The sequence below is a fragment of the Chiloscyllium plagiosum genome, unplaced genomic scaffold (genome assembly GCF_037043375.1).
Source record: "Chiloscyllium plagiosum isolate Xiang-an unplaced genomic scaffold, Cpla_swu_hap1 HiC_scaffold_30, whole genome shotgun sequence".
Lineage (NCBI taxonomy): Eukaryota > Metazoa > Chordata > Chondrichthyes > Orectolobiformes > Hemiscylliidae > Chiloscyllium > Chiloscyllium plagiosum.
The window spans coordinates 16,887,272-16,914,760 of NW_028270168.1; the positions used below are offsets into that span (position 1 = coordinate 16,887,272).

The 27,489-nt window shown below is 41.5% G+C and overlaps 1 protein-coding gene across 1 annotated transcript; it reads right to left on the minus strand.

Moving 5' to 3' along the window:
• On the minus strand, positions 1 to 27,489 carry pdia6 (protein disulfide isomerase family A, member 6). Its single transcript, XM_043717444.2, has 13 exons — positions 27,117 to 27,489; positions 23,023 to 23,161; positions 21,088 to 21,145; positions 19,347 to 19,473; positions 17,569 to 17,675; positions 15,241 to 15,371; positions 12,121 to 12,235; positions 8,993 to 9,136; positions 7,848 to 7,932; positions 7,528 to 7,600; positions 7,171 to 7,329; positions 6,451 to 6,547; positions 1 to 5,717 (listed from the first exon to the last, which is right to left on the minus strand). The coding sequence occupies exons 1-13, from the start codon at positions 27,157 to 27,159 to the stop codon at positions 5,649 to 5,651; spliced, it is 1,347 nt and encodes a 448-aa protein (XP_043573379.1). The 5' UTR covers positions 27,160 to 27,489; the 3' UTR covers positions 1 to 5,648.

The following is a 27,489-nucleotide window of genomic DNA, read 5'->3' on the forward strand; positions in this document are numbered from 1 at the left end:
AAACAATCAAGTAGATTTTTTAATCTAAAAATCAACGTGTATAGTACAGTCTAGACGGTCATGTTTGGAAGAAATGTGCAGTCACTGAGCTAGGCATTGCAATTAACTCAGTTGAGAAACTGGCATTGAATTCTGTCAAACTACTCAATAACATATTTCAGACAACCTGCTGATAAGAGACATGCATGAAGTATCCTACTTTCTGTATCTGGTCACCACAAAATGTCTGATGTTAGCAGATTTCCATATAAAATGGTTGCTTTTAACAACACTGAATAAACATCTATTGCATATAATAAAGTATAGGATTTTGAAATAAGACACTACAGAAAACCAGGTACAGTAGTGTAGTTTTATGTCATACAGAAGCCTGAACTTTCAATTCAGATGTCTGGTGATGTATCCAGAGAATAATTCAAATCCCATAATGGCTGATTGAGAATTTCAGTTTAGAAAGCATCCACAAATAATATGCTGGTACCATACTAATCATTGACTCATTATAGCAGAAAGCAGCTATTCAGTATATTAAGTCCATGTCAGTTCTCTGTAGATTGATCTGTCAGACCCCTTTCTTTATTTTCAGTTATAATATTTAGTGATGTTATGACACACCCATGGACCAGATGGGACTTGAATCCTCCCTGGCTCAAAGATAGGTGTGCTTGATCAATGCGCTCTCACACCAACTGAACAGTTTTTCTTTTGCTCTCATCCCCCTTGCATCTCTTGTCCAAAGCCTTAAATATGCACAACATAGTCTTCATATCAGAGCAAATAGGTTTTATTTTCAACTTGACCAAACGTCCATCCCCACCCCCATTCACCTATTGTACTCTTTGCTATCTTCTCCCCAGCAACCCCACCCCCACCCCCCCCAATTTATCACTCCACCCTGGAGGCTTCCTGCCTCTATTCCTGCTGATGAAGGGCTTTTACCCGAAACATCATTTTTCCTGCTCCTCGGATGCTGCCTGACCTGCTGTGCTTTTCCAGCACCACTCTGATCTAAACCATCATGGTCTTGTACACCTCCCCTCAATCTCCTTTACTGTAAGAACAAAACCAGCTTCTCCAAACTGACATTGTAGCTAACAAGTATTACCATTACCTGATACTTTTGGCAAACTGCTTTGCCTTCAAACTTTGGTATTGAATTGCATTGCCTCATATTTTCCTATTGCACTAATTTATCGACATTGTTCCAGTCACTGTTTGCAACTACAAATTTCACATTGTCAGCAAATTTTTGAAGTTTCACTTATCCAAGTAATTTATATATATTGAAAATAACTTAAAATCCACTGTCTACCATTCTCCAAACCGAAAAGCAATAATGTACTACAACTCACTGTTTTCTGGTCACGAGCTTTTTGTTTGATTCTCATAACACTCACTGTCCTTCAATTAAAGTTTATATAGTGAACATCTATTGTATGGGGAGGCAGTGGATTACTGGTAATGTCACTGGACTAGCAATCCTAAACCCCAGGCCAATGTTCTGGGGACATGGGTTTGAATCCCACTTTGGCAGATATTAAAAGATAAATAAACCTGGAAAAAAAGAGCTGGCCTAATAGTGGTTTGCCAGAGTTACCAGACTGGGCAAAAGTGAGGACTGTCCAGTAGTATATTTCAGTAAGATCACACCTCATTCTTCTGAACTCCCATTCTTGATAATAGTCATCCTCCACTTCCCCCAGAAATGAATCCAGTTTTCCAACTCTTCAGCTATGCATTCATCTGTTCTACCACCGACTCATGTACTCATTAATATGTGGCACCAGAAGTAATCCAGGGCTTAAAAACCAGAACTTCAATGGTTGCAAGATCTGCTACCTAGCTACCTAAATTATGTTGACTTAATGTGAACTACAAGTTTTGAAGAGAGGGGGCTAATTGTCAGAATGCCCTACAGTCATTCAGAAACATCCTTGACCCAGCTCCAAGGTTACAGCTCATTGTGGTCTGCAGGATGCTGTTCCTAGAATATTAAACTAAGTTTGCCAGCAGTCTCAGCATCAAACAGCAGACAGGGAAAGCCTGGGCTTAGTGGCTCAAAATGACTAATTGGATCTAAAGACCATCGGCTTCACTCTGCCCAAGATTTAATTGGAAGAAATGTCCATTCACCCAATGCTGAATGTACAATCAATCAGTCTGGCAACTTAGAAATGTTGAAAGGATTGATAGATGTGGGAGTGAGGTAGACTTCGATATCATCACCATACAAAATACAATAATATAAAAGTATGCTAAATACAAGTTAAAGCATAAATTAACACTTACTTCTACCTCAACATTCTACTGTTTTGCACATATGCCAGTAAATAGAAAAGTTATTAATACATTTGTATTAAGGAATTGAAAAATAAGGCCAATGAATACAAATAAACTTTTAAGATCCAGCTTAATTTTTGGTGTTTTAGTGTTTCAATTTGAGTAAACCATAGCAATCCCAGCAAAGGTACACTGGATTCTTAGTGTCTTAAGAATGATAGTCTGTCTTGGTCTTCTGAATTATTTCCTTATGACAGTTAGAAGTCAGATTTAAATCAATATTCAACTTAACACTTATTTGCAGAAAAAGCATCCATATGCAAAGTACAGCACAATGTAATAACAGTACATCAGACCAGTGAGAACAAGGATGAAAGGCTAATATTTGAATTGTGGAGAAAGTGAATACTGCAGATGCTGTTGATCAGAGTCGAAGAATGTGGTGCTGGAAAAATCACAGCCTGTCAGGCATCATTCGAGGAGCAGGAGAATCCACGTATCGAGCATAAGCCCTTCATGAGGAAGGGGTTCCTGATGAAGGGCTGATGTCCGAAACTTCAATTCTCCTGCCCTCGGATGCTGCCTGACTGGCTGTGCTTTCCCAGCACCAAACTCTTTGACTCTGATATTTGAACTGTGCATACAATGGCTGTCAGAATACCTGTATATGTAGAAATTTTAACATAGTGGATGGCTATATTATTCTGCTGATTTGATGCTCCCTTTAAACAAATGGATTTGGCAGGTTCTTTCAGTATTTGCTGCCACTTACCAAATAATATTCATTCACCTGCCATCAGGACATTAAAATTATGCACAGGACTTGCAGGTATTTTGGAATAACTTCTACTACTAAATGTCCAGTAGTACTGTCAAGTGTTTTTGTAAGTGGCAATTTAGGGCTAACAGTTTTGGTTTAAATCAGTAAATTGGCTGTTCTCTGTTAAAGGGAATGATTCATACATTGTCTTCTGCCTCTGGTTAGGGGTGCAAACACCCAGAGTCTAAAGACTCATTCTTCAGTGCAATAGTAGTTATAAATGCAGCAAATGTTCTTCAGCCCATCCCTAAAAATCAGTACAAATATCTACTTAATTTTATTTCACTGGAAATTAGAAAATTTTCATAGCACAATAGAATCAAAATTAGGAACATTTTCCTCAATGTCAGCCATTGAGTATATTGGGTCCAGATCGATGTGCTTATTGATTGATCAATATACTGGCCACTGCAACAGACAGCTGGAACTGACAACCGGAAGCGACAGATTCAAACCACTACAAATGCCAGAGGAAAGATCACAGAAGCACTTCACAGGAGGCTCCCAAGTACTGAGAATATCACCTAGACAGGGGACAAAACGTCTGCAACACAAATTCCCAGCTCGGCGAACAGAACCTCAACAACGAGAACCCGAGCTAAAAATCTTCTCACAAACTTTGAGAATATCGTTAAACGTGCAAGTAATGTTCCCAGCAATGGATGAAAATTACCTTCGCAATTGACTTGGATAAATAAATCACACTTCAAAGTTTGTAACACTTATCCTTTTCAGTAGTTAGGATGGAACTAGTTTACTCGAAGATCCGTGCTGTTCTGAACATTTTTTATATTAGTGGGAGCTGGTCCATTTTTCAGTATTTACATAAACCTCAGCTGTAAATTCTGCAGTTGAGTATCCATAAGTCTATATTCAAACAATATTCATCTAGCAAAAGATGTTATTTGTTACTGATGCATTCCATATGTTTGATGAATCATCATTCATGTTTCTGATCAATGGGGGCAAGGAACAATTGAAAGAAAATGAAGCTGACTGTTACTTCATAGAGAAAAAAAAAATTTTTGTCTCCAAGTCCTATCTCTCAAAAATGGGAATGGCTTAAACCTGCACTTCTTTCACTGGCAAAGATTAGTAGGTGGTGGTGGGTGGGTATTGGATTCAAGCATAATGATGCTTTTTCTTTTCAGAGCCACCTCCCAACTCAAAGAAGCACATCGATCTGCATTGTGCATTTTTGAATTAGTGGCCTACTATTAGTTTTTGCCTTAATCAGAATTTAACATTTTGCCCATTTAAGGTTAAGAATTGTGTTTTTATGGAGGTATAGAGAGCTCAATACACAAGATGGAAGGCCATTCTTGGTTCAAGTGACAAATCTGCAGGTACAAGATTAAAAGAACAAATTCTCCCCCCAATATTCTGAAAATTGGAAAAGAATCAGTGCATAAAAGCGGACAGCTGTAAACAAATTGAAATGTAATTGTGATTTGATAAATAAAAAGTAGGGGACTAAAAATGACTTCTCTATATTTCACTTCATTTATTTTCAGGGAATGGTGACCTCTAATGGTATTTTCAAGTATGACCATGTTCTATTTAGTTCAGTAACAACAGAAGGTATTAAGAGTTGTAATTTGTAGAAAATACTTTACACATTAACCTTTTTCTTTAATACTGCCCATTAAAAAAAAACTCAAACATTTAAGAGTGACTCCATATCTCTCAGACAAGTATTATCATGAAGTTTTCATTCACTAGATGAAAAGACCAAACTTAACATTTAAAAGGAAACCTTTCAGAATTGAAAATGTTTCATGGTACTAAGTAATGATGATACTTGGACATCAATTGCAAAGCTGAATATTGCAAAGCAGATTCTGTAGCAAGTACTCAGGATAAAGTGAAATTTGCAAATATCTTCATCTTAGTGAAACTGCATTAAACATGTTTGTCAGATCAACCAATGTGCCACTGTGCTGTGGCTACAAGTAGAGATGAGCCTCCAGGGTACAGCTTCAAATGAAAAGTGAAATCATGTCTCTCCAGTCATTCCAGAAAATCTTGTTTCAATTATTTGAATCTCCAAATTTATTCCATGAAATTAATGTTCCTCACAGGAGAAGAAAAAAAAGTCTTTCCACTATCCAAAATTCCAAAATGATCAATCCCATTTAATAGTGTAACCACCATGATTTTACTTGCCCTGTGCAGAACAGGTTACATTCTTTGGAAGAAGGACTGCTCAAATACATGTAGAGACCTCTAAATGCATTATGCAGATCGCACCTCACCCCCTCAAAAGAAATGCGAGAATCCATTCAAAATAAGTAGCAGAGTGGAACAGGTATAACAAATGACTGTTTGGTCTGTTAGATCAATTTACTTAAAACAGCTGGAAAATTTAAAACATAACTGCAACATTCAATTTGTTTTTTCTTTAAATAGAAAAAAACACCAGTGAAACATATTTACAGATCACAGTAGAAATACAGTGAGCTAGAACAATGACACAAGGCCTCTTTGCAGACAGATGACAATACTTCCAATGGTTACTGTCTGCCAATAAAAGGGGAAGGCAATCAGCTCACAGCTCATCTTTGTCATAATCCTCAAGATCCACATCACTTAGATCAATGTCATCCTCTGCTGGCATCTGAGAAAGATTAAAAAAAGGACTCATTTGGAGTTCTGATAAGTACTCAAACATTTAATTGTCTCATACAGATTCTGTTAAAGCCCACAAGTTCACAGGGAAAGGGAAAAACCTGATACTTTGTTTGGGAAGGAGGCAGTAAAGAATAAAGAGAAGACTTTCGATTGTGTATTGTTACAATTTGCTAAATGCATACTTGCATACAGTTAAAGACGCATCTTGCTCTATACTCCATCTGAAGAAGGGCTTATGCCTGAAACGTCGATTCTCCTGTTCCTCGGATGCTGCCTGGCCTGCTGTGTTTTTCCAGCACCACATTTTTCAACTCTGGTCTCCAGCATCTGCAGTCCTCACTTTCTCCTACTCCATCTTTTCAGCAAATTAGAGTTCAGATCCAATTGTATACAAACTGACTAAAATGATTGGTAGCTCATTATGCTTTACCATTTTAGTACATATCCTTAGAGAGCACTTATGAGCCTTCATTTTTAGTGAAATGATTAGCTAGAAGTGAGGCATTTTGTTCCACTCACGACAGCCATGTTATTTTACTACTTGAAAACATTGTATCGTAGTAGGACTGCAAATTTACAAAATTTAAATGAATACACACCTGAAAATAAAATTGCTCTGTGCCACTACCACTGAGCTAGCAGGCCCAGGTTTAAGTCCCACCTGCTCCAAAAGGTAGATTCTAACATCCCTGGACAGGGTAATTGAAAGAAAAACTCACCTGACCATCCTTGCCATCCCATTGTTCTACCACATTAATTTTCGGGAATGTGGCTCCTTTGACAGGAGACGTTGAGCCCCTTCCAACTGACAGCTCCCTGCAAGGAAATTGACATCATAAGCAGCTCAGTTGGAAAATTAAATGAATAAGCAACTGAAGTGTTAAAACAGGATTATTTCAGAAAGAGTTTTAAAATTCACAGACTAGTCTTGTAACACATTTTATGCACACCTCAGCTGACAACTACATTGCCAAGAACAAGGAGCACATTAAAAAGTGCTGCAATGAGAGAGAGAGGGAGAGGGATTAAAGTCCAGAAAGTTCTAATGTGTCTTGTCTGAAGATGAGGCCAAGAACTAGTCTTCAAAAAGAACACAGTCATATCAGAGTTTTTACAGACTGGGCAAATAAAAAAGCCAACTTAAAAATTCCATTGGAAAAATGGTAAATAATGAGAGAAATAGCATGCACTCGGGCCATGAATTGTGTATAAGCGAGCTACAGTTTGGTCCTCTGGAATCTTTGGATGAGAAATTTATTGTGTGGTCATGATTTTAGACCCTTTATAGCAGTTCTGAAACAGAAAAAGTTGGTCTGTGATTGGCAATTTCTTATTGAAGCCTTCCATATCCACTCTGACAGATTACTACATGGTTGTGTAAAGAACATGGGAAAAGTAGTTCCCGATTTCCAGTTTGATTGAATGTCAAACACAATTACCTAAGAAATTCATTGATGCCCTGTTCACTAAATGAGCCTTTCAGCAGAGCATATTTCATCTTCCTGGCATTAATTGTAGCCATTGCTGGGTAGCCAAAACCACCAATACCCAAAGAATCTTCAAGTTCTACCTGAGCACCTGCCTCAGTCCACAGCCAACTGAAAAAAAAACAAAAAAAAGCAAAAAGCAATTACTGCAAGGAATTCAAATATGTAACAGCAATTATTAGTATAATAGAGATTCAAGCTTTCAGTTCATTCATTTATATTTTATATTTTAACAGTAAATCAGCATATTAAGATTTTAAACATCTGATTAAGGTTTCCATTTGGAAAAAATTTAATAAATATACATACCCCCAGAACTTCTTTTTGTATTTGTGGGCCATAGTCTTCAGTACTGCCAAATATTCATTTCGTCCAGAAGCCCCTGTAAACAGATGTAACTAGTTACTTACATGGTCAAGTAGAATGTATTCAGAGATCATTTTCATTTTTAAATGAATGGGCTGGCATTCATTGCCAAAGACTGAACCAACCTCAAAGAAAACAAAGTATACGATTTTTCATGTCTTTAACCCACAAGATTAACACAGATAGGCTTCACTGACCAGTCATCTTTTCCTACTCATGGTTTCAATGAGTCTCATGCAACAGTAAGAACAGCTAAAGCCCACCTGTATCCAGAATATGTGGCAATACAGCAACAATACATAGTTGATGGTCATCACACGTCTTCTTTAGGATCTCTTCGTTAATAATCTATTTTATCAAAAAGAAAGACAGAAAGTTAACTAAGGCATGAATTTATTCGTACTTTTATTGGTCCTTGTCAAATCTGAAAATGGGAGTGTAATCTTGACTGGAGCAAGATTCAATAATTGATTACCAGAGAATACAGAACCTTTTGTATACAATTAATTTGTTTCCTCACACTGTCTGGGGTCTGGTGCTGAGTGCTGAGGATTACCACCTTCGGAAAGGCAAAGAGCTAGATTGTGGCTTGAAGTGGGCAGCTGCAGTCAGGAAAGTTTCCTGATTAACCAAACCAACCCCACCAGAATGGATGATTTTGTTCTATTTACCACAGAAGCAGACTGCAATCATGGGATGGTCAATTTTAACCTAGTTATTAGGTCATTTAGCTCAAAAAATAATTTCTATCACAGCTCTCACTCTTACACACTGATTGTCATTTGTGGAACACGTCAAGCCTTTAAATGACAGTTAATCTCTTTCAAAGTCAATTCTATCAAAGTCAACAAGCTAGCTCTTTGATTTGCTCTTTAAATGTCAAACCATAACCTCAACATACTGCTGCAATAACTGTAGATTTTGAATCTCAGCCAAGCATTTACATAACAACTCTGGAGGAATGTCAACAAAACTCTTGAAATGTATAAGGGAGTAATAAGTTTGTTTCTAATACCCACAAAACAGTCCAGAAGCAAGCCCTCTGAGGGCTTTCTAGAAAAACTGACAGTTGCAGCATTTGACTTGCTGGCATTTACTACCATACTTCTTTTTTCTTTCTGTAAATAAGAAAAGGAAAGCGCCAAAGCCAGACATACAACTTTGTAACAATTGCACATACAAGCGCAATTCTTTGGTTAAACCCAAGTGAGATGCAGAGCAACAGGAGCCAGAGAGTGTCAGAGAATACTTCCATATTGTGAACACGGTTAGAGGCAGTCAGTCATCACTACCAGAACTGGGCTATCAAGTGCACCAACTGGTGAGGTCAGGACCATAATCACAAACTGAAAAAACTGAAGGGAATGAAATACATTTAAGCAGTTTGACTTTCCAGTCTACTCCGTACCTCATGCAATTCTGGAGCTGGTGCATTTTCAGCAAACAATTCAAGAGCACGAGTGACAATATCACTTTTTGATCTTCCACCATCATAGTCATATGGACCATCTTCATCTTTGTGGAATACTTTAATAGTTGGATAACCACGGATCTGTGAGCAGAATCAAAAAGGAACCTTTGAGCATTCTTCCCAGATTAACATTTAGTATGTTTATCTAGTTTACATACTTAACAGTTTGGCAACTACACTCTACAAAAAGAAAACACGCACAGTTAGAGGAACAACAATAACAAACATCATAGTCTCTGGTCCCACTTCATTGTGAGATGCCTGTTTGGTGTGGCAGGCCTCCTTTCCTCTGACCTGGACAACCGACTGGATGGTTAGTACAACTCGGGTTCCTTATGGGTCTTTTTCACTAGAATCCATTCACCTGGTACAGTTCAGGACCTCCCTCTGGCAGGTCTTTCCAGGCAACCAATACCTGTGAGGAAGCAGAACTCACAGCATCGGTTACTATTTTGAAATGGGACAACAGAGCGTAACTCGTGACAGTTGGCAGCATAGTGGGAGTCTGTAAAAGTTGGCAGACTGATCCTCTGCTGCTCTGCAGACTTCAGTCAGAGCCTGAAATTCTGCTGGCAGTGCAGATGCCCCAGGGGGTAGACTTCCAGATGTCATGAGTGCTGACTGTCTGCTTGACACTACATCTGGTTTTCCTGTGATTTATAGTTAATATCCATTCCCCACTTGCCTTTTGCATGGGCCACATGGGGTTGTTAGAGATACTGTAGGTTTTCAAAGTCATCTTTTCCTGTTTGGTTCAAAGTGGAGATGTTCTTGTAAAAGTAGCAGGTCCCGTTTTCAGTAACACGCAGTCATCTTGTTTATAACCCAGATGGGGTGGTCTTTTAGTTCTTTCCTTTATAGGGTTCTGATGGACTATGTTACCTGTCCATCATCAAAATGTAAATAGAAATTCAACTGGGTGAGGATATCCATTCTGAGGAGCAGCTAGGCTACAGGTTGTACCCAAATACAGATTACTAATTTGTGGGGCAAAGAGTGCTGGAAAGGCAGAGCCAGTCAGGCAGCATCCAAAGAGCAGGAGAGTCAATGCTTCAAGCATAAGCCCTTCATCAATAATGAGGCTTGTGGACAAAGGGGGCTGAGAGATAAATGGGTGTGGGGGCTATAACATCGGAATGCAATAGGTAGCTGAAGGTGGGGGTGAAAGGGATACGTTGGAGAGGAGAGTGGAGCAAATAGGTGGGAAAGAAGATGGACAGGTAGGACCATTCAATAGGGCAGCGTCGGGTTGGGACTGGGATAAGGTGAGCGGAGGGGAAGTGGGGAAACTGGTGAAATTCACTTCAATTCCGTTTGGTTGGAGAGTCCCATGGTATACGATTAGGAGGCGTTCTTCCTCCAGGGTAGGGTTTGGCAATGGAGGCGGCCCAGGACTGGGAGGGAGAATTGAAGTGGTCAGCAACAGGACGGTGGCGTTGGTCAGTGAAGGTATCCCAGAGATGTTCTCAAATGATCTGCAAGTTGGCATCCTGTATCCCCAATGAGACCATCTACTGCATCCATTGCACCTGATGTGATGTGTGCGCAAGTACAGGTAAATTTCTGACTGATGTGGAAGGACCCTTTGGCCCAGGTTTTGCACTTCTTGTGACAGCAGGAGAAGGGAGGACCGGGGCAGGGTCACGGAGGGAATGGTCTTTCCGAAACTCAGATATGGGTGGGGAGGGAAATATATATATGTCTGGTGGTGGTGGCAATGGCAGAGGATGATGCGGAGTACCTGGGAGGTTGGTGAGGTGGAAGGTGGAGGACCAGGGGTGTTTCTGTTCCTTGTTGCGACTGGAGGAATGAAGTTCAAGACAGGGTTGTAGGAGATGATGCACGCAAGGGCATAGTAAACCATGTGGGAGGGAAAATTCCAGTCTTTGGAGGAGGCCATCTGGGACCTTCTACAGTGGAACTGGTCCCCCTGGGAGCAGATGTGGCGGAGGACTGGGATTAAGGTATAGCTTTTTTTTTTTTTTTTTACAGGAGGCGGGATGGGAGGAGATTTAATCCAGGGAGTTGTGGGTGTTAGTGGGTTTGTAGTGGATGTCCACCATGTTGAGTCAGTCCCCAGAAATGGAGATGGAAAAGGAGGGAGGTGTCCAGGTGAACGTGAGGTCGGGGGAAGGTGTTGGTCAAGTTGATGAACCGTTCAACCTCCTTGTGGGAGCACAAGGTAGTGCAGATATAGTCAATGTAGCGGAGGAAAAGGTGGGGAATGGTGTCTGTATAGCTGCGGAAGTGGACTGTGCCACATACCCGAAGAGGCAGACATAGCTGAGGCCCATCCAGCTGCTCATGGCTACCCTTTTGGTCTGGAGGAAGTGGGAGGATTGGAAGGAGAAGTTACTGAGGGGGAGGACCAGTTCAGCCAGTCAAATGAGTGAGTCAGTGGAAGGATACTGGTGGAGTCGATGGGAGAGGAAGAAATGGAGGGCTTGGAGGCTTTCGTCATGGCAGACAGATGTATACAGGGACTGGTCCATGGTGAAGATAATGCGTTGGGAGGGCCAGGGGAAAGAAAGTCATGGAGGTGGTGGAGGGCATGGGTGATGTCCCAAATGTAGATGGGGAGTTCCTGGACTAAAGAGTCAAGATATACAGAGATAAGTTTAGTGGGGCAGGAGCAGGCTGACAATGGATCGACTGTGGCAGTCAGATTTGTGAATTTTGGGTAGGAGTTGGAATTGGCGATGCAGGGTTCCTGCACTGAGGTTGGAGGCTGTGGATGGGAGATCCCCAGATGGACGAGGTTGTTTATGGTCTGGGAGATGATGGTTTGGTGATGGGAGATGAGGCAGTGGTTGAGGGGGCAGTAGGAAGAGGTGCCTGCGAGTTGGCACTTGGCTTCAGTGGTGTAGAGGTTAGTGTGCCAAACTACCACAGCATCCCCCCCACCCACCCTTGTATCAATAGCAACCTTAACACTTGAAATGCAAGTAAAGCTCTACATCAAGAAAGAAGAACATTATGCTTTATAAGAAGGTTTCCAAACATTAAACATGTAAGAGCTCAAGTTATACTACCTGCCAGAAAGCTAAGTGCTTCTGTCCACTTACCCCATACCGACTAGCTAGTAGTTGATTAGCTGTGGCATCCACTGCTGCCAATTTCACCTTCCCACCAGTCTGACTTTTCACCTCAGTAGCTGCCTCTGCCCACTCAGGTTCCAACCTTTACAACACAACCAAATTTTAAGGAAACAGTTAGATATTTCACGTGTTCAGTATTCTTGTCCTAGGTAATTATTTTTTAAAACTGCACGGTGTACTAAGCATATAACATAGTAGAATAATTATTCTGGAAAACTAAATCTTCAACACTACGAAAACTTATGGAGTGGATAGACGTGCAAATGTACACTGAAATTACATACCCAAAAAGAGGCATCCCCTTCACCCAACCCTACTCCAATTAATTTACATTGCTATTCAGACAATGACCCCTGATGACCAGTCTCTTAGGCAGAGGTTGTTTTCTAGTACACTGTTATCATTCTTCATATATTGAAGTGTCAAAATCAAATGTTTAAAAGAACAAGAACAAGCTCTTTGGCCCACAAGAGACAACATCAACAAGATGCCTTTTTAAACTAAAAATCTTGACTCTACGCTGTTTGTCTCTCTATTCTCTGCCTATCCATGTGAAGATGTCTCAAAAATGTATTGTATCGACCTCTATCACCAGCTCCTCTGGCAGCACATTCCAGGCACTTATCACCTTCTGTGAAAAACATGCTTCTCACATCTCAAAAACTTACTCCCTTTACTTTAAAAGGTATGTCCAGACTAAAGGTTCTGCCATTTACTGCACAACACTCCTCCTGCATTAGATCTCCCAAAATGCATCATCTCACATTGTCTGGATTAAACTCCATCTGCCATTTCTCCACTAAAGTCACCAGCCTCTCTGCTGCCACATCATCTGGCAATTCACCTCACTATCCACAGCTCCCCAATCTTTGCATCATCTGCAAACTTAATCAGGCTAGCTATATAAAGGCAGAGTGGCAGATGTTGTCTACATGGACTTTAGCAAGGCCTTTGGAGAGTGTCAGGACAGCAGATGCTGGAGATCAGAGTCGAAGATCGTGGAGCTGGAAAAGCACAGCTGGTCAGACAGCATCTGAGTTGCAGGAGAATCTATGTTTCGAGCATAACCCCTTCAACAAGGCCTTCGACAAGGAGCTACACAGTAGATTGAAAAGGTTAGATTACATGGGATCTGGGAAGAGCAAGCTGACTGGATACAAAATTGGCATCACGGTAGGAAATAGAGGATTGTGGTAGAGAGTTGTTGTTCAGACTGGAGGCCTGTGACCAGTGTGCCACAAGGATTGATACTGGGCCCACTACTGTGTCATCTATATAAATGATTTGGATCAGAATTTAGGAGACATGGTTAGTAAATTTGCAGATGACACCAAAATTGGTGGTATATGGACAGTGAAGAAAGTGAGGACTGCATATGCTAGAGATCAGAGTCAAAAGGTGTGACACTGGAAAAGTGCAGCTGGTCAGAAAACATCCAAGGAGTGTGGACATTTCAGCACAACCTCTTCACGGGGGCAGGGTGGGGGGCTCTATGAATGCAATAACTAGATGAAAGTGGAAGTGATGGTCATTGGTCAGAGTAGAGCCTGGAGCAGATAGGTAAGAAGGAAAATGGACAGGTAGGACATGTCAAGGTTGGAGGGTTGGATCTGGGATAAGATGGGGGGAGGGTCCCAAGGCAGAAAATGAGGCGTTCTTCCTCCAGGCGTCAGGTGGCTGGGACTTTGCAGTGGAGGCAGCCCAGTACTTGCAGGCCCTTGGCGGAGTCAGAGGGGGAGTTGAAGTGTTCAGCCACAGAGCGGTGGGGTTGATTGGTACTTTCGGAGATGTTCTGAAACATTTCAGAAGTTGGCATCCTGTCTCCCCAATATCGAAGAAAGTTACCTCAGTATGATGGGATCTTGATCAACTGGGCCAATGGACTGAGGAATAGCAGATGGAGCTCAGATTAAAGCGAGGTATTGCACTAAGACAAATAGGACAGGTTAGCGGTAGAGTCCTGATTGCCGTTATTGGCCACAGCGTTGAGTACAGGAGTTGCAAAGTCATGTCACAGCTGTACAAGGCATTGGTAAGGCCATATTTGGAGTACTGCATACAGTTCTGGTCACCCTACTATAAAAATGTTATCACACTGCAAAAAGTGCAGAAAAGATTAAAGGATGTAATGGAGATTGGAGAGTTTGGGTTAAGAGGAGAGCCTGGATAGGCTGGGGGGACTTTTGTTCCCTGGAATGTAGGAGACTGAGGGGTGACCTTCCAGAAGTTTCTAAAATCACAAGTTGCATGAATAAAGTAGATACTCCCCAGGGTAGGGGAGTCCAAAACTAGACAGCTCAGATTTAAGGTGAGAGGAGGAATTAAAAAAGGAGTGACAGGCAATTTTTAAAGAGGGTGGTACATATATAAAATGAGCTACCAGAGGAACTAGTAGCAGTAAGTACAATTACAACATTTAAAAGACATTTAAACAGGTACATGCATAGGAAAGGCTTAGAGGGATACTGACCAAAAGCAGACCAATGGGCCTAGTTCAGTTTAGGAAATCTGCTCAGCATGGATGGGTTGGGCCAAAGGGTCTGCTTCCCATGCTGTATAACAATTCCCTTCAAATCATTTGTACATCTAAAAACAAAGAACCGGGATCCCAACACGGATCCCTGCAGAACACCACTCATTCCAGATCTCCAGTCAGAAAAATACCCTTCCATCATTGCCTCTGTCTTGGAAGACTGACTTTGGATCCAATGTGACTTCACCTTCTCTATCAACCAAGAGGGACCTTGTCAAAAGGTCACTCTGCCCTCAAATCATCTTTGTCACTTTCTCAAAAATACTCAAACCAAGTTTGTAAGAGGATATTCTCTCGTCCTCTAGGACCTCTCCTGCATCTAAAGAGGACACAAAGGCCAATGTCAAGTTGCAGCACATGTATCTGAAGAACAGATGCTCATTACTGAGAATAATATGCAATATGATGCTATCAACTTCATATTTACTTCAAAAGAGTAAATTTCTTCAAAAAAATCTTACTGCTCTGACCCTTCACAACACTTCAGAGTAACATTGAACACTATATCAAAGGCAAATTTCTCTTCAATATGCTTTATGAAAATGATTGGGTACCTCTTGCAGTGCCCACACCATGGCGCATAGAACTCCACCATCCAAATGTCACTGCTGCCAATTACATTTTTGTCAAAGGTGTCATCAGTCAACTCGACCACATCTTTTTTACCAGATCCATCGCCACTGCTCTGTAAGTGAGAGGGACAAAAAAAAAAACTTACATCTAAAGAATGCAAGGGCTCAGTAAGGGAGCAAAAGGAGGAGGACTGGACAGGTGACAGATATATTCATTTCTGGTAAACTAATCAGGAAGAATGCAGACTTCTAGGATTAGTCAAAAAAAAACCCAAGTCCATCTCTGCAAGCTCTTCTGTGGGGTAAATGCTTTATGACCAGTCAGTGAAATCTAATCCAGAAGCAGCACACCAGTCGATGCGCATGCCCCAACCCTAGAAGAATTGGAGGCGGCCAAAGATTTTTACTCCTACCTTGATGAGCCGTTGTGCCATGTCAACCTGATTCTGATTGACTTGAAGGGGCCAGTGTTGGACTGGGGTGGACTAAGTTAAAATCACACAACACTAGGTTATAGTCCAACAGGTTTATCTGGAAGCACCAGCTTTCGGAGTGCCGCTCCTTCATGAGGTGATTGTGAAGGTTAAGATCATGCTCATAGAACTTATAAAGGAGTCCAGTGTCATGAATAATCCAAGATTGTTTACTGTGCCACATCTCCATTACACTGGACCGCTTTGGCTATAAATTCTGTGAGCATGATCTTAACCTCCACAACCATCTGAAGGAGCAGCATTCAAAGCTAGTGCTTCAAAATAAACCTGTTTGACTACAATCTTGATTCTGATTGGTGATTGCAAATCTGAACAGACTGTGATTAGCAAGGAAGGCTTAGAGATGACAAACACAAAAGGAATCCCCTTCCTGACAAAATGCCCAAGGCATGGCCTGGTCATAAACGCCCTAACTTGTCAGAGCAACAAATAAAAGACACCATGGCAACATCCTCACCCTGGACATTGATTTTATCATCTAAGATGGGACAAAGGAGCCAAAAGATGTTTGCAACACCTGTGCCATATCAGGAGTCAACGACAGCTGCATCACCTGATGTGTTTTAACTCCATCAGCCTGGTGCAAATATAATTAGTAATCCTTCTGCAAATAGTGTCAACACAGATGGACAATGTCCGCACAGCTGTTAAAATTCCCCAAAACAAGTTCTCTCTTCCAAGCTTCATCACAGCAAGCAGTTACCAGGACAGCATAGGAAGTGCTTCAAAGGCACCCTCAAAACCATTCTGCAAAGGTGCAATTTCCATTCTTGGGAATCTCTTACTCAACCACGCAAAGTGAAAAGATGCACCTGCAACTACTTTGTCTTGGCCTGGTGGAAGTAACCAATGTAAAGACACAGCACATAACAACGGAAGGAGCATATGAAAATCTGAGCATCTCACGCAATCACCTCTTCAAAAACTATCTGACTCACATGCGGCAAAGTGTACAGATCTACAATGGATCATTTCGTCACTTCACCATAACCCCAGATTGACAAAGTCATCCTGAATAACAACACCACCATGAAAAATCTAAAGACAACACATAGAAAGTGATGTTTCTATGCATAAAAAGCCATCACAAACATTTTACTGATTGGGGAGGGCTCAATATGCTTCATTGCAAGCTACAATACTTTAACCAGTTATTACCTCCAAACTCAATTTCAGGTTTAAAATGTAACAACTGACATCTGTAACAACAACAGTCTTCCTAATTGAGTAGGATCTGAATAAATGCAGCATTAAGCTCAGTGATTCCATGCTTTCTTGGCTCTTAGTTGTGCCCCTGATGGAACAAGGTTGGAATTGTTCCTTCCTTCTCCTCTCACACATCCCTCCCTCTTCCCTCCTCAATCTCCTTAAAATCCCCATGAAGCCCTCCCATTCTCACCTTGAAAGTCTGCACCTAGATCCCTTCTATTACATGCTTCCTCTTTCTTCTGCACTCTACTGGGCCATATTCTCTATCTCATAGCATTCTCATCTCCATTTTATCCTCCAAAGTACCCTTTTGCCTCTCTCAGAAGCCCATTTGTGACCCTCCCAGGGCAAAACAACAGCTCTCCACTCCCTCTCCTGGCATTACAAAAAGACAGATTCCTCCCAGCCTTAGTAAAACAGCTACTGGCTGACAGGTATTTTTATGTTGTGAACTGGTAGCTCAAGTGTGCTGTTTGACATTCATTCTTTGATGACAGATTTCTTGTGTCTCTACATGCATTCAGTTTTTAGATTTGCCTATTTAAGGTAAACAAAATACTTATCAGCACAAGTACATCTGTCAGAATAAATCCACTGAGAGAATTACCTTTCTGTCAGAAGAACTTGAGCTGCTCTTGCCTCCAAGTCTATCCCGGACAATTGACCTTAAAGAGTTAATGGCAGCATCTGTGATCCCTTGGGCTGATCTGGCACCTGCATATAATCATTTAAAATTCAAGAAATACATTAAGATTGTCAATTACAGTTCGTGAATTTACAACAGCAACCAACCTCCACAAAATATTTAACAAAGAGAGTCAATGAGACAACATAATGCACCTCATTAAAACATGAGCCCTCGATTGATTTTAGCGTTTTAAAAGTTTAGTCACAGTTACAGCTGTATCTTTCAGTTAGAGATTTCAAAAGACATACATTTAGCATTCCTAAAATATGCCAGATTTTAACAAGAACATTTTTCCAAAAAATAACTTTGGTCAGAAGCATTGATTACTTCCACATGTAGAATTGGGCTAAAAATACATTGGACTATATACCTACTCCAGGCAAGTCTTAATGAACCATTTGCCCAAGCACCGTCTGAGAGAAACTCTAGTCAGTGAGTGCCATTTAGTGAGCAAAATTAGGGCGCATGATATTGGGGCAAAGTACTAACTTAGATTGAAAGTTGGTTGGCTGATAGGAAACAAAGAGTAGTGATAAACGGCTCCATTTCAGAATGGTAGGCAGTGACCAGTGGGGTACTGCAGGGATCAGTACTGGGACCGCAGCTTTTTACAATATATGTTAATGATATAGAAGATGGTATTAGTAATAACATTAGCAAATTTGCTGATGATACTAAGCTGGGTGGCAGGGTGAAATGTGATAAGGATGTTAGGAGATTACAGGGTGACCTGGACAAGTTAGATGAGTGGGCAGATGCATGGAGATGCAGTTTAAAGTGGATAAACGTATGATTATTCACTTTGGTGGCAAGAACAGGAAGGCAGATTACTACCTCAATGGAATCAATTTAGGTAAAGGGGCAGGACAGAGAGATCTGGGTGTTCTTGTACACCAGTCAATGAAGGTAAGCATGCAGGTACAGCAGGTAGTGAAGGCGGCTAATAGCATGCTGGCCTTCATAACAAGAGGGATTGAGTATAGAAGCAAAGAGGTTCTTCTGCAGCTGTACAGGGCCCTGGTGAGACCACACCTGGAGTACTGTGTGCAGTTCTGGTCTCCAAATTTGAGGAAAGACATTCTGGCTATTGAGGGAGTGCAGCGTAGGTTCACGAGGTCAATTCCTGGAATGGCAGGATTACCTTACACTGAAAGACTGGAGTGACTGGGCTTGTATACCCTTGAGTTTAGAAGGCTGAGAGGGGATATGATTGAGACATAAGATTATTAAAGGATTGGACACTCTGGAGGCAGGAAACATGTTTCCGCTGATGGGTGAGTGTCGATCCAGAGGACACAGCTTAAAAATACGGGGTAGACCATTTAGGACAGAGATGAGGAGAAATTTCTTCACCCAGAGTGTGGTGGCTGTGTGGAACACTCTGCCCCAGAGGGCAGTGGAGGCCCAGTCTCAGGATTCATTTAAGAAAAAGTTGGATAGAGCTCTCAAGGATTGTGGAATCAAGGGTTATGGAGATAAGGCAGGAACAGGATACTGATTAAAGATGATCAGCCATGATCATATTGAATGGTGGTGCAGGCTCGAAGGGCAGAATGGCCTACTCCTGCACCTGTTGTCTATTATTGTCTCCAAACTTGTTCAGCTACTTAATCACTAAGTTTTTAAATTGAATTTGTATAAACTCACTTAGTAATTTGACTCTTAGATTCCAAGTATCTCCACACTATTTTTCTTACCATTATAATCATCTGGTTTATTCTTATTTACTCCAAATAGCTTGATAGTTGGGAATCCCTGAATGCCATACTGTCCACCAAGAGACTGATGTTTGTCGGCATCCACTGCCCCAACTTTTACTATTCCCTGCAATATCACAAGAGTTATAAAGCAGAGTCATAATTTCATCTTTACTTCATCAAATTAAAAGACCCAGATGATTGCAGAAAGCAAATTTATTGTACATTCTATAGCCAGGTCTACACTAAGAAACACTTATTTAGCCCAGGAAGTTAGAAAACAGGAGGGGGCTGCTCAGCTCTTAAAAGTCTGCTCTGGCATTCAATATAGTCAATCATCCAAATCAGTCTACATTCTGCCCATAACCTCTGAACTCTTGAGCCCCAAGGACTACCTCTATTAACTTCTTGAAAACATTCAATGTTTTAACGTAGAATGCCCAGGTTTTCTTCGAATTTCTCTTCATTCAGTCCCAATCAGCCTCTCCCTTATTTTTAGACTTCTGGTTCTGGACTCCAATAATTTATCCTGTTTAAAACCATGAGACTCCCTCTCATCCTTCTAAACTCCAGTGAATATAGTTCAAAATATAGTTCTCCATTCATACAACAGTTCTGCCATCCCAGGAACCAGTCTAGTAAGCCCTAGTTCCACTTCCTCCATAACCAGAACATCCTTCCTTAGATAAGGAGACCAATACTGCACAAAATACTTCAAGGCCCTGTACAGTTGCATGTTACCCACTAATCACTGGATGCTGTGCATTCCTGTTTCCTGCCTGTCGAGTAGTTCTATCAATACTCATACACTACCCCCAAATCCCACTAATTTTACACGCCAATCTCTTATGTACAACTTTAACGAAAGCCTTTGGAAACCCAAATAAATCACATCCACCGACTCTCCCTTACCACTCATTTTACAGCACCACACTAGAAAAACATGCTTAGCACAGCACCATATTAAAACAACAAAACTTTAATCCATAAAATTAGATAATATAGTCAATACCAGAAACAAGACAGTGGCCATTACAGAATGACTGAAGCAGTGGTGAACATTTCTTGTATCAACTCCAAGAACATCAGTTCATGTTTGCCCACCAATCAAAACGTGGGTAAAGGAAATGAAAGTACACAGCATTCATGCACATCCTAAATCGGTACTTAGTGCAGCTTCACTAGCTGAGGCATGGTATATAATGATATGAAGGCAAAAGTTGGGGCTGGCAATTAATTGTTGGGAAAAAAGTTTAAAAACAGTAAGTCCTTTTATAATTCAAACTTTATGATTGCTGATTAACTAAGAAATTACAAACACCATCCTGTTAAGCAATGAGTTAGGACATTATATTTGCTATACAAAAAAATTCCATAGCTCTTACCCAGAATCTTAAAATCTGTCCCCAGTCCTTATACCATCTCTTAATGAGAAAAGCTTTTTGTCTACTTTATCTAACCCTACCATAACCTTGTACATCTCCCCTCAATCTCCTTTGCTCCAAGAACAAATCACCTTCTCAACTTAATTTTGTATTTAAAATCTCTTATCCTTGAAAACACTCTTGAAAAACACCTCCACACTGCAGCCTCTAAATGACTTCACATCCTTCCTAAAGTAAAGTACTGTCAATAAGTATTCAAATAAATCCCAAAAAAATTCTCATTTCCAGACAATTAGTCTTGAAACATGATTCACAACCAAAAGGTTCATTAAATTGCATTTAATTAAAAATACAACCTTCAAGGCTGATGCAGCTTTTTTCCACTCTGGGGCTAAATTCTGACAATGTCCACACCTGAAACAGGAAAAGACAAATTCCTTAACTAATATCAGGTTATATTTAAAAAGTGCTCAAGATACAATGTCTTATAAATGCACGACTACAGATAATTATAGCCATACACAAGTAATGTATTCTGAATGCCAGTATGTTTGTACACATTTGCCAAGATGACCATATTCCATTTTCAAAACCAACATGGATTGCACTTTGTAGATTTTTCCATGTTGTCTGAAGCAGAGAATGTTCTATCTGATCTTGACCTGGAGAGTTTATGGAGCTAACATTTAGTGATGCTCCAAGATCACAGACATGCAAGGACTTACAAATGGCAAATATGCAGCTAGCTGCATAAAGGGTGAAGTATGGTTAGGAGTGCAATGAAATAATCAGACTTCAGGGCAACAGCATGTGCAAGAGATGCAGAGAGATACTAGTTAATATAGAGAGGAGATGGTCATGTAGCAATGATGGAAGAATGGAAAGTCATAAATCAATGTTGAATGGATGAGAAGGTCTGCTCCAGCTCTGAACAGTGGTCAGGCACAATCAACAAATCGATTACAAGAACAAGCAACTAGTGCAATAGCAAAGACGACGCTTTAGTCTTCTACAGTATAACAGACTGTGTCAAGAACTGCAGTTTGCTGATCACCTTATTATATGCCTGTCAATTGTTAAGGAGAAAATATAGAAATGATCTAAAAGTCAGACAACCAAAAAATTCAGTAGACAAGCTAACCCATTACAGATTCTTAATACAGATTTAGAATCCCTGGGCAATCATGTGCTCTAAGCAGGCAATCTTTCATAACAATACCTGACAGATCTGAAGTGTGCTTTATGCTATTTTGGTTTGCATTTGATGATTTTCAAAACAATGTGGAAAATCATCTTTGTATAATGCCTTTAAGAAAACCATAAATGCATTCATATGACCCATTCTGTCCATTCAGCTTAATTCTACACTCTCCAACAAACATTCAAGGGATGATTAAAACTTAGCTCCTAAAGAAATGTTTCAGCCAATTTGTTCTAATGAACAAAATTGGTCACTTGTCCTGCAAGATGGTGTCAACACTATTTACTCAGGAAAGTATGGCAAGTTTAGGAGAGGAGAGGAGAGCAATTCTTACTGCTCAAAAAAAAAACTTTTACACAACATTGTATTGGCTGGCATTTAGCTGGATTCAATCTGACTTGTAGATATTTCTTCGTGAGACTTTTAGAATTAACTTCAACAATTGTGGGCGGCATGGTGGCACAGTGGTTAGCACTGCTGCCTCACAGCGCCTGAGACCCGGGTTCAATTCCCCCCTCAGGCGACTGACTGTGTGGAGTTTGCACATTCTCCCCGTGTCTGCGTGGGTTTCCTCCGGGTGCTCCGGTTTCCTCCAACAAAAAAAAATGTGCAGGTTAGGTGAATTGGCCATGCTAAATTGCACATAGTGTTAGGTGAAGGGGTAAATGTAGGCGAATGGGTCTGGGTGGGTTACGCTTCGGCGGGTTGGTGTGGACTTGTTGGGCCGAAGGGCCTGTTTTCACACTGTAATTAATCTAATCTAATCTAAATTGTATTTCCTTCAAAATATAATGGCACCAACTACCTTTGACATACATTATTTCTGGGATTACCTTAAATCAAATTAATTAGACTTCCTGCTTTGTCTGCACAAACAAATGGATGGCTAACTAGGATAAATGTATTTTTTTTTCTGAAGCTAGTCTGTACTACATGCTGTATATAAAGTAAAATATAAACATGTAAGTAGAATATCATACAAATGGCAAACAATAGGCTACAGTAATATCATGCACATTCATCATGACCAGGTTCATAATTACAAGGTGTAGCATACTCCAATTATCAAATTAATGTTCTTCTGACTTACCATGGTGCATAAAACTCCACCAACCAGAGTTCATCACTTTCAATTACTTCTCTGTTGAAGTTACTTTGTGTTAGTTCCACGACATCATCACTTGCCGAGTAAAGAGCACTGACTGTAACCAGCAAAGACCCAAAAATACCTGCAAAAGCAAAACAGGACACCAGTGTTAGATTCAGAATCTTGATACTGCAGATAGAGATGGAACAAAAGATGTCCATAGAATTTTTAACATTTTAAACATATTTATCCAAAAGCTCAATCCTTGCATAATTCAGTATAACAAATGCTAATGAAAAGTCTTAGACAACACTAAAAGTCATCTAACTTCTTCAGGTTTTGTAAGCCTCAAAGAGAAGCCCCAAGGTTGTGTGCTGGAAGACTGGAGGTTGGCTAACATGGTGCCACTCTTTAAGAAGGGTGGTAAGGACAAGCCAGGGAACTATAGGCCAGTGAGCCTGGCGTTGGTGGTGGGCAAGTTGTTGGAGGGAATCCTGAGGGACAGGATGTACATGTATTTGGAAAGGCAAGGACTGATTAGGGATAGTCAACATGGTTTTGTGCATGGGAAATCATGTCTCACAAACTTGACTGAGTTTTCTGAGGAAGTAACAAAGAGAATTGATGGGCAGAGCGATGGATGTGATCTATATGGACTTCAGTAAGGCGCTTGACAAGTATCGGAGCTGGGTCTGCTACTTTTTGTCATTTACATAAATGATTTGGATGCGAACATAAGGGGTACAGTTAGTATGTTTGCAGATTACACCAAAATTGGAGGTGTAATGGACAGTGAAGAGGGTTACCTCAGATTACAACAGGATCTTGATCTGATGGGCCAACGGGCTGAGAAGTGGTAAATGGAGTTTAATTCAGATAAATGCGAGGTGCTGCATTTTGGGAAATCAATTCTTAGCAGGACTTATACACCTAATGGTAAGGTCCGAGGGAATGTTGCTGAACAAAGACCTTGGAATGCAGGTTCATAGCTCGTTGAGACGCAAGTAGATAGGATAGTGAAGGCTGCGTTTGGTATGCTTTCCTTTATTGGTCAGAGTATTGAGTACAGGAGTTGGCAGGTCATGTTGCGGCTGTACAGGACATTGGTTAGGCCACTGTTGGAATATTGCGTGCAATTCTGGTCTCCTTCCTATCGGAAAGATGTTGTGAAACTTGAAAGGGTTCAGAAAAGATTTACGAGGAAGTTGCCAGGGTTGGAGGGAGGATTTGAGCTATAGGGAGGGGCTGAACAGGCTGGGGCTATTTTCCCTGGAGCATCAGAGGCTGAGGGGTGACCTTATAGAGATTTACAAAATTATATGGGACATTGATAGGGTAAATAGGCAAAGTCTTTTCCCTGGGGTCAGGAAGTCCAGAACTAGAGGGCATAGGTTTAGGGGGAAACATAAAAGAGATCTACGGGGCAACTTTTTCACACAGAGGGTGGTACGTGTATGGAATGAGCTGCCAGAGGAAGTGGTGGAGGCTGGTACAATTTCAACATTTAAGAGGCATTTGGATGGGTATATGAATAGGAAGGGTTTGGAGGGATATGGGCCAGGTGCTGGCTGGTGGACTAGATTGGATTGTGATATCTGGTCAGCATGGATGGGTTGGACCGAAGGGTCTGTTTCCATGCTGTACATCTCTATGACTCTACAATGCCTTACTGACCAATGCATTTTAAAAAGGATATATTTCTTTAGGTATTAATCTCAATTGACAACCAATAAAGTTCCTAGTGAGGTTTCTACTGTTAATGTAAACTCAACAGGATTATTTAACAGTTAAAATTAAACACATGCGGCACAATGCTGATAGTTCAACTGGCTCTGGCTCTGTCTATTGTGACTACATCTTTTTTCATCCACAAAAATATTCTTCCTTCCTCTGTACACCTAAACCAGGCCTAAATTCAAAACGTATGTACAACATAACTGTTAGAAAGTTTAACCATTTGAGTAAATTGCAAAACAAATCTAGTCACAATTTTTGATTGAAAAATTATCCTGATTAAAGAGTGCAACTGGAGTAACCCAGGCTAAAGTTCTGAATTAACTTTTGATGTAATTAAAAGTTCATCTTCGAGCAATCATGCAATAACTGCTGATCTGGTTCACTCATGTCATTTAGGTTGTATTCCCTTCAACAGACCTTGTACGTAAATTAATCACTTGATTATATGATTTAATGACAGTGGCTAACAGATGAAAATAAGTGATGGGAGAAAACAAAAATGTTCAGTTGTGTGTAAGAGCACTTCTTGATGAAAACATGCACCGTTCTTACTTGGCGAGCCTCCATGCGATTCTAGACCCACAGCAACACAGCTAACCCAATCACCATCTGGGCAACTGGGGATGATTAATAAGTGCTGGCCTATCTAGTGACACAAGCCCCAGTGATTTTTTGATTCATTTTATCAACATTAAAAAAACCAAGTGATATTAGCCAATATCAAAACGTTGCTCCCATCCTTTGTGATTACTCCACAAATTAGCACAATCTCAGTTTTCTTCTGGTGATACAAAATAAAATAAACCTAAGATTTTGTATCAAGTTTCATGGTCATTTTAGTATCTAGTAACTGCTTCAAATGCATGTTAGCTTGTAGTTCCAAAAGCAAGGTTTTAACAAGGTTCAAGAGTACTATCACTGAAGAGATTCACAAAAATTTATTTAACAAGTTCGGAGTATAAGCAAAAAAAGCAAACCCCGTTTAAACCCCGAGAGTGGAGGTTGGGTTGGTGGGGGGTGTGGACCTGACGAGGGAGTCAGAGGGAGTGTTCTTTTCGGAACGCTGATAGGGGAGGGGAGGGAAATATATCCCTGGTGGTGGGGTCCGTTTGGAGGTGGCGGAAATGACGACGGATGATAAGATGTATATGGAGGTTGGTGGGGTGGTAGGTGAGGACCAGTGGAGTTCTGTCCTGATGGCGGTTGGAGGGGCCTAACACACCACCAACCTCCATATACAGCATATCATCCGCCGTCATTTCCGCCACCTCCAAACGGACCCCTCCACCAGGGATATATTTCCCTCCCCTCCCCTATCAACATTCCGAAAAGACCACTCCCTCCATGACTCCCTCGTCAGGTCCACACCCCCCACCAACCCAACCTCCACTCCCGGTACCTTCCCCTGCAACCGCAAGAAATGCAAAACTTGCGCCCACACCTCCCCCCTTACTTCCCTCCAAGGCCCCAAGGGATACTTCCATATCCGCCACAAATTCACCTGCACCTCCACACACATCATTTATTGCATCCACTGCACCCGATATGGCCTCCTCTATATTGGGGAGACAGGCCGCCTACTTGCGGAACGTTTCAGAGAACACCTCTGGGACACCCGGACCAACAACCCAACCACCCCGTGGCTCAACACTTCAACTCCCCCTCCCACTCCATCAAGAACATGCAGGTCCTTGGACTCCTCCATCACCAAACCATAACAACACGACGGTTGGAGGAAGAACGCCTCATCTTCCGCCTAGGAACCCTCCAACCACAAGGGATGAACTCATTTCTCCAGTTTCATTTCCACTCCCCCCCACCTTGTCTCGGTCAAATCCATCGATCTCAGCACCGCCTTCCTAACCTGCAATCTTCTTCCTGACCTCTCCACCCCCACCCCAGCCTATCACCCTCACCTTAACCTCCTTCCACCTATCTTTCCAACGCCCCTCCCCCAAGTCACTCCTCCCTACCTTTTATCTTAGCCTGCTGGACACACTTTCCTCATTCCTGAAGGGCTTATGCCCAAAACGTCGATTCTCCTGTTCCTTGGATGCTGCCTGACCTTCTGCGCTTTTCCAGCAACACATTTTCAGCTACATCCTTCAAACCTCAAGATTTTGATATATGTTCGATTCACCTTTATTACTTGGGCCCACTGAGATTTTCTTGACCTATCGGCGTTACCAGACAGACAGATTTAATAGCATTACTCAAATCAGGCAAGACGGCCTTCCCATGTATTCATTGGGGAAAAACAGCTCGGATACAAAGTCTGAGTGCCATGGGATGTCACTGCCTTTCCCTTCCCAGAGATTCTCGTCCTTTACGATGTACAAGATAGAGTGGGAGACACTCACCAAGTACACGAAGCAGACCCGTCTCCCTGCTCCTGGGCTTCATAGTTAGCACCGAAGTGATCCGGCTGCGCTGGTCCGTGAAAGAAGTCGGTAAACTGGGGCTTAGGCCCTCGTTCAGTCAGCGAGTGCTGGCGGCGGTCTCCGGCCAGTCGGTTAGTCCCTGCCTCACGGGCGCTCTCTAGCCAGTCCCTATGGGCAGTCTCTCGGACAGCTGCCTCCGGCCGGCCAGCCAGTCAGTTAAATCTCCTCTCACTTGTGGTCAGACTTTCGGGCAGCTGCCTCTGACTAGGCGGCAAATCCCTGCTCACGGATGGTCAAGTCCCTCCGGCCCGTGCCTAATCAGTTTCTTTACTGGTCACGCTCAGCAGCGCGC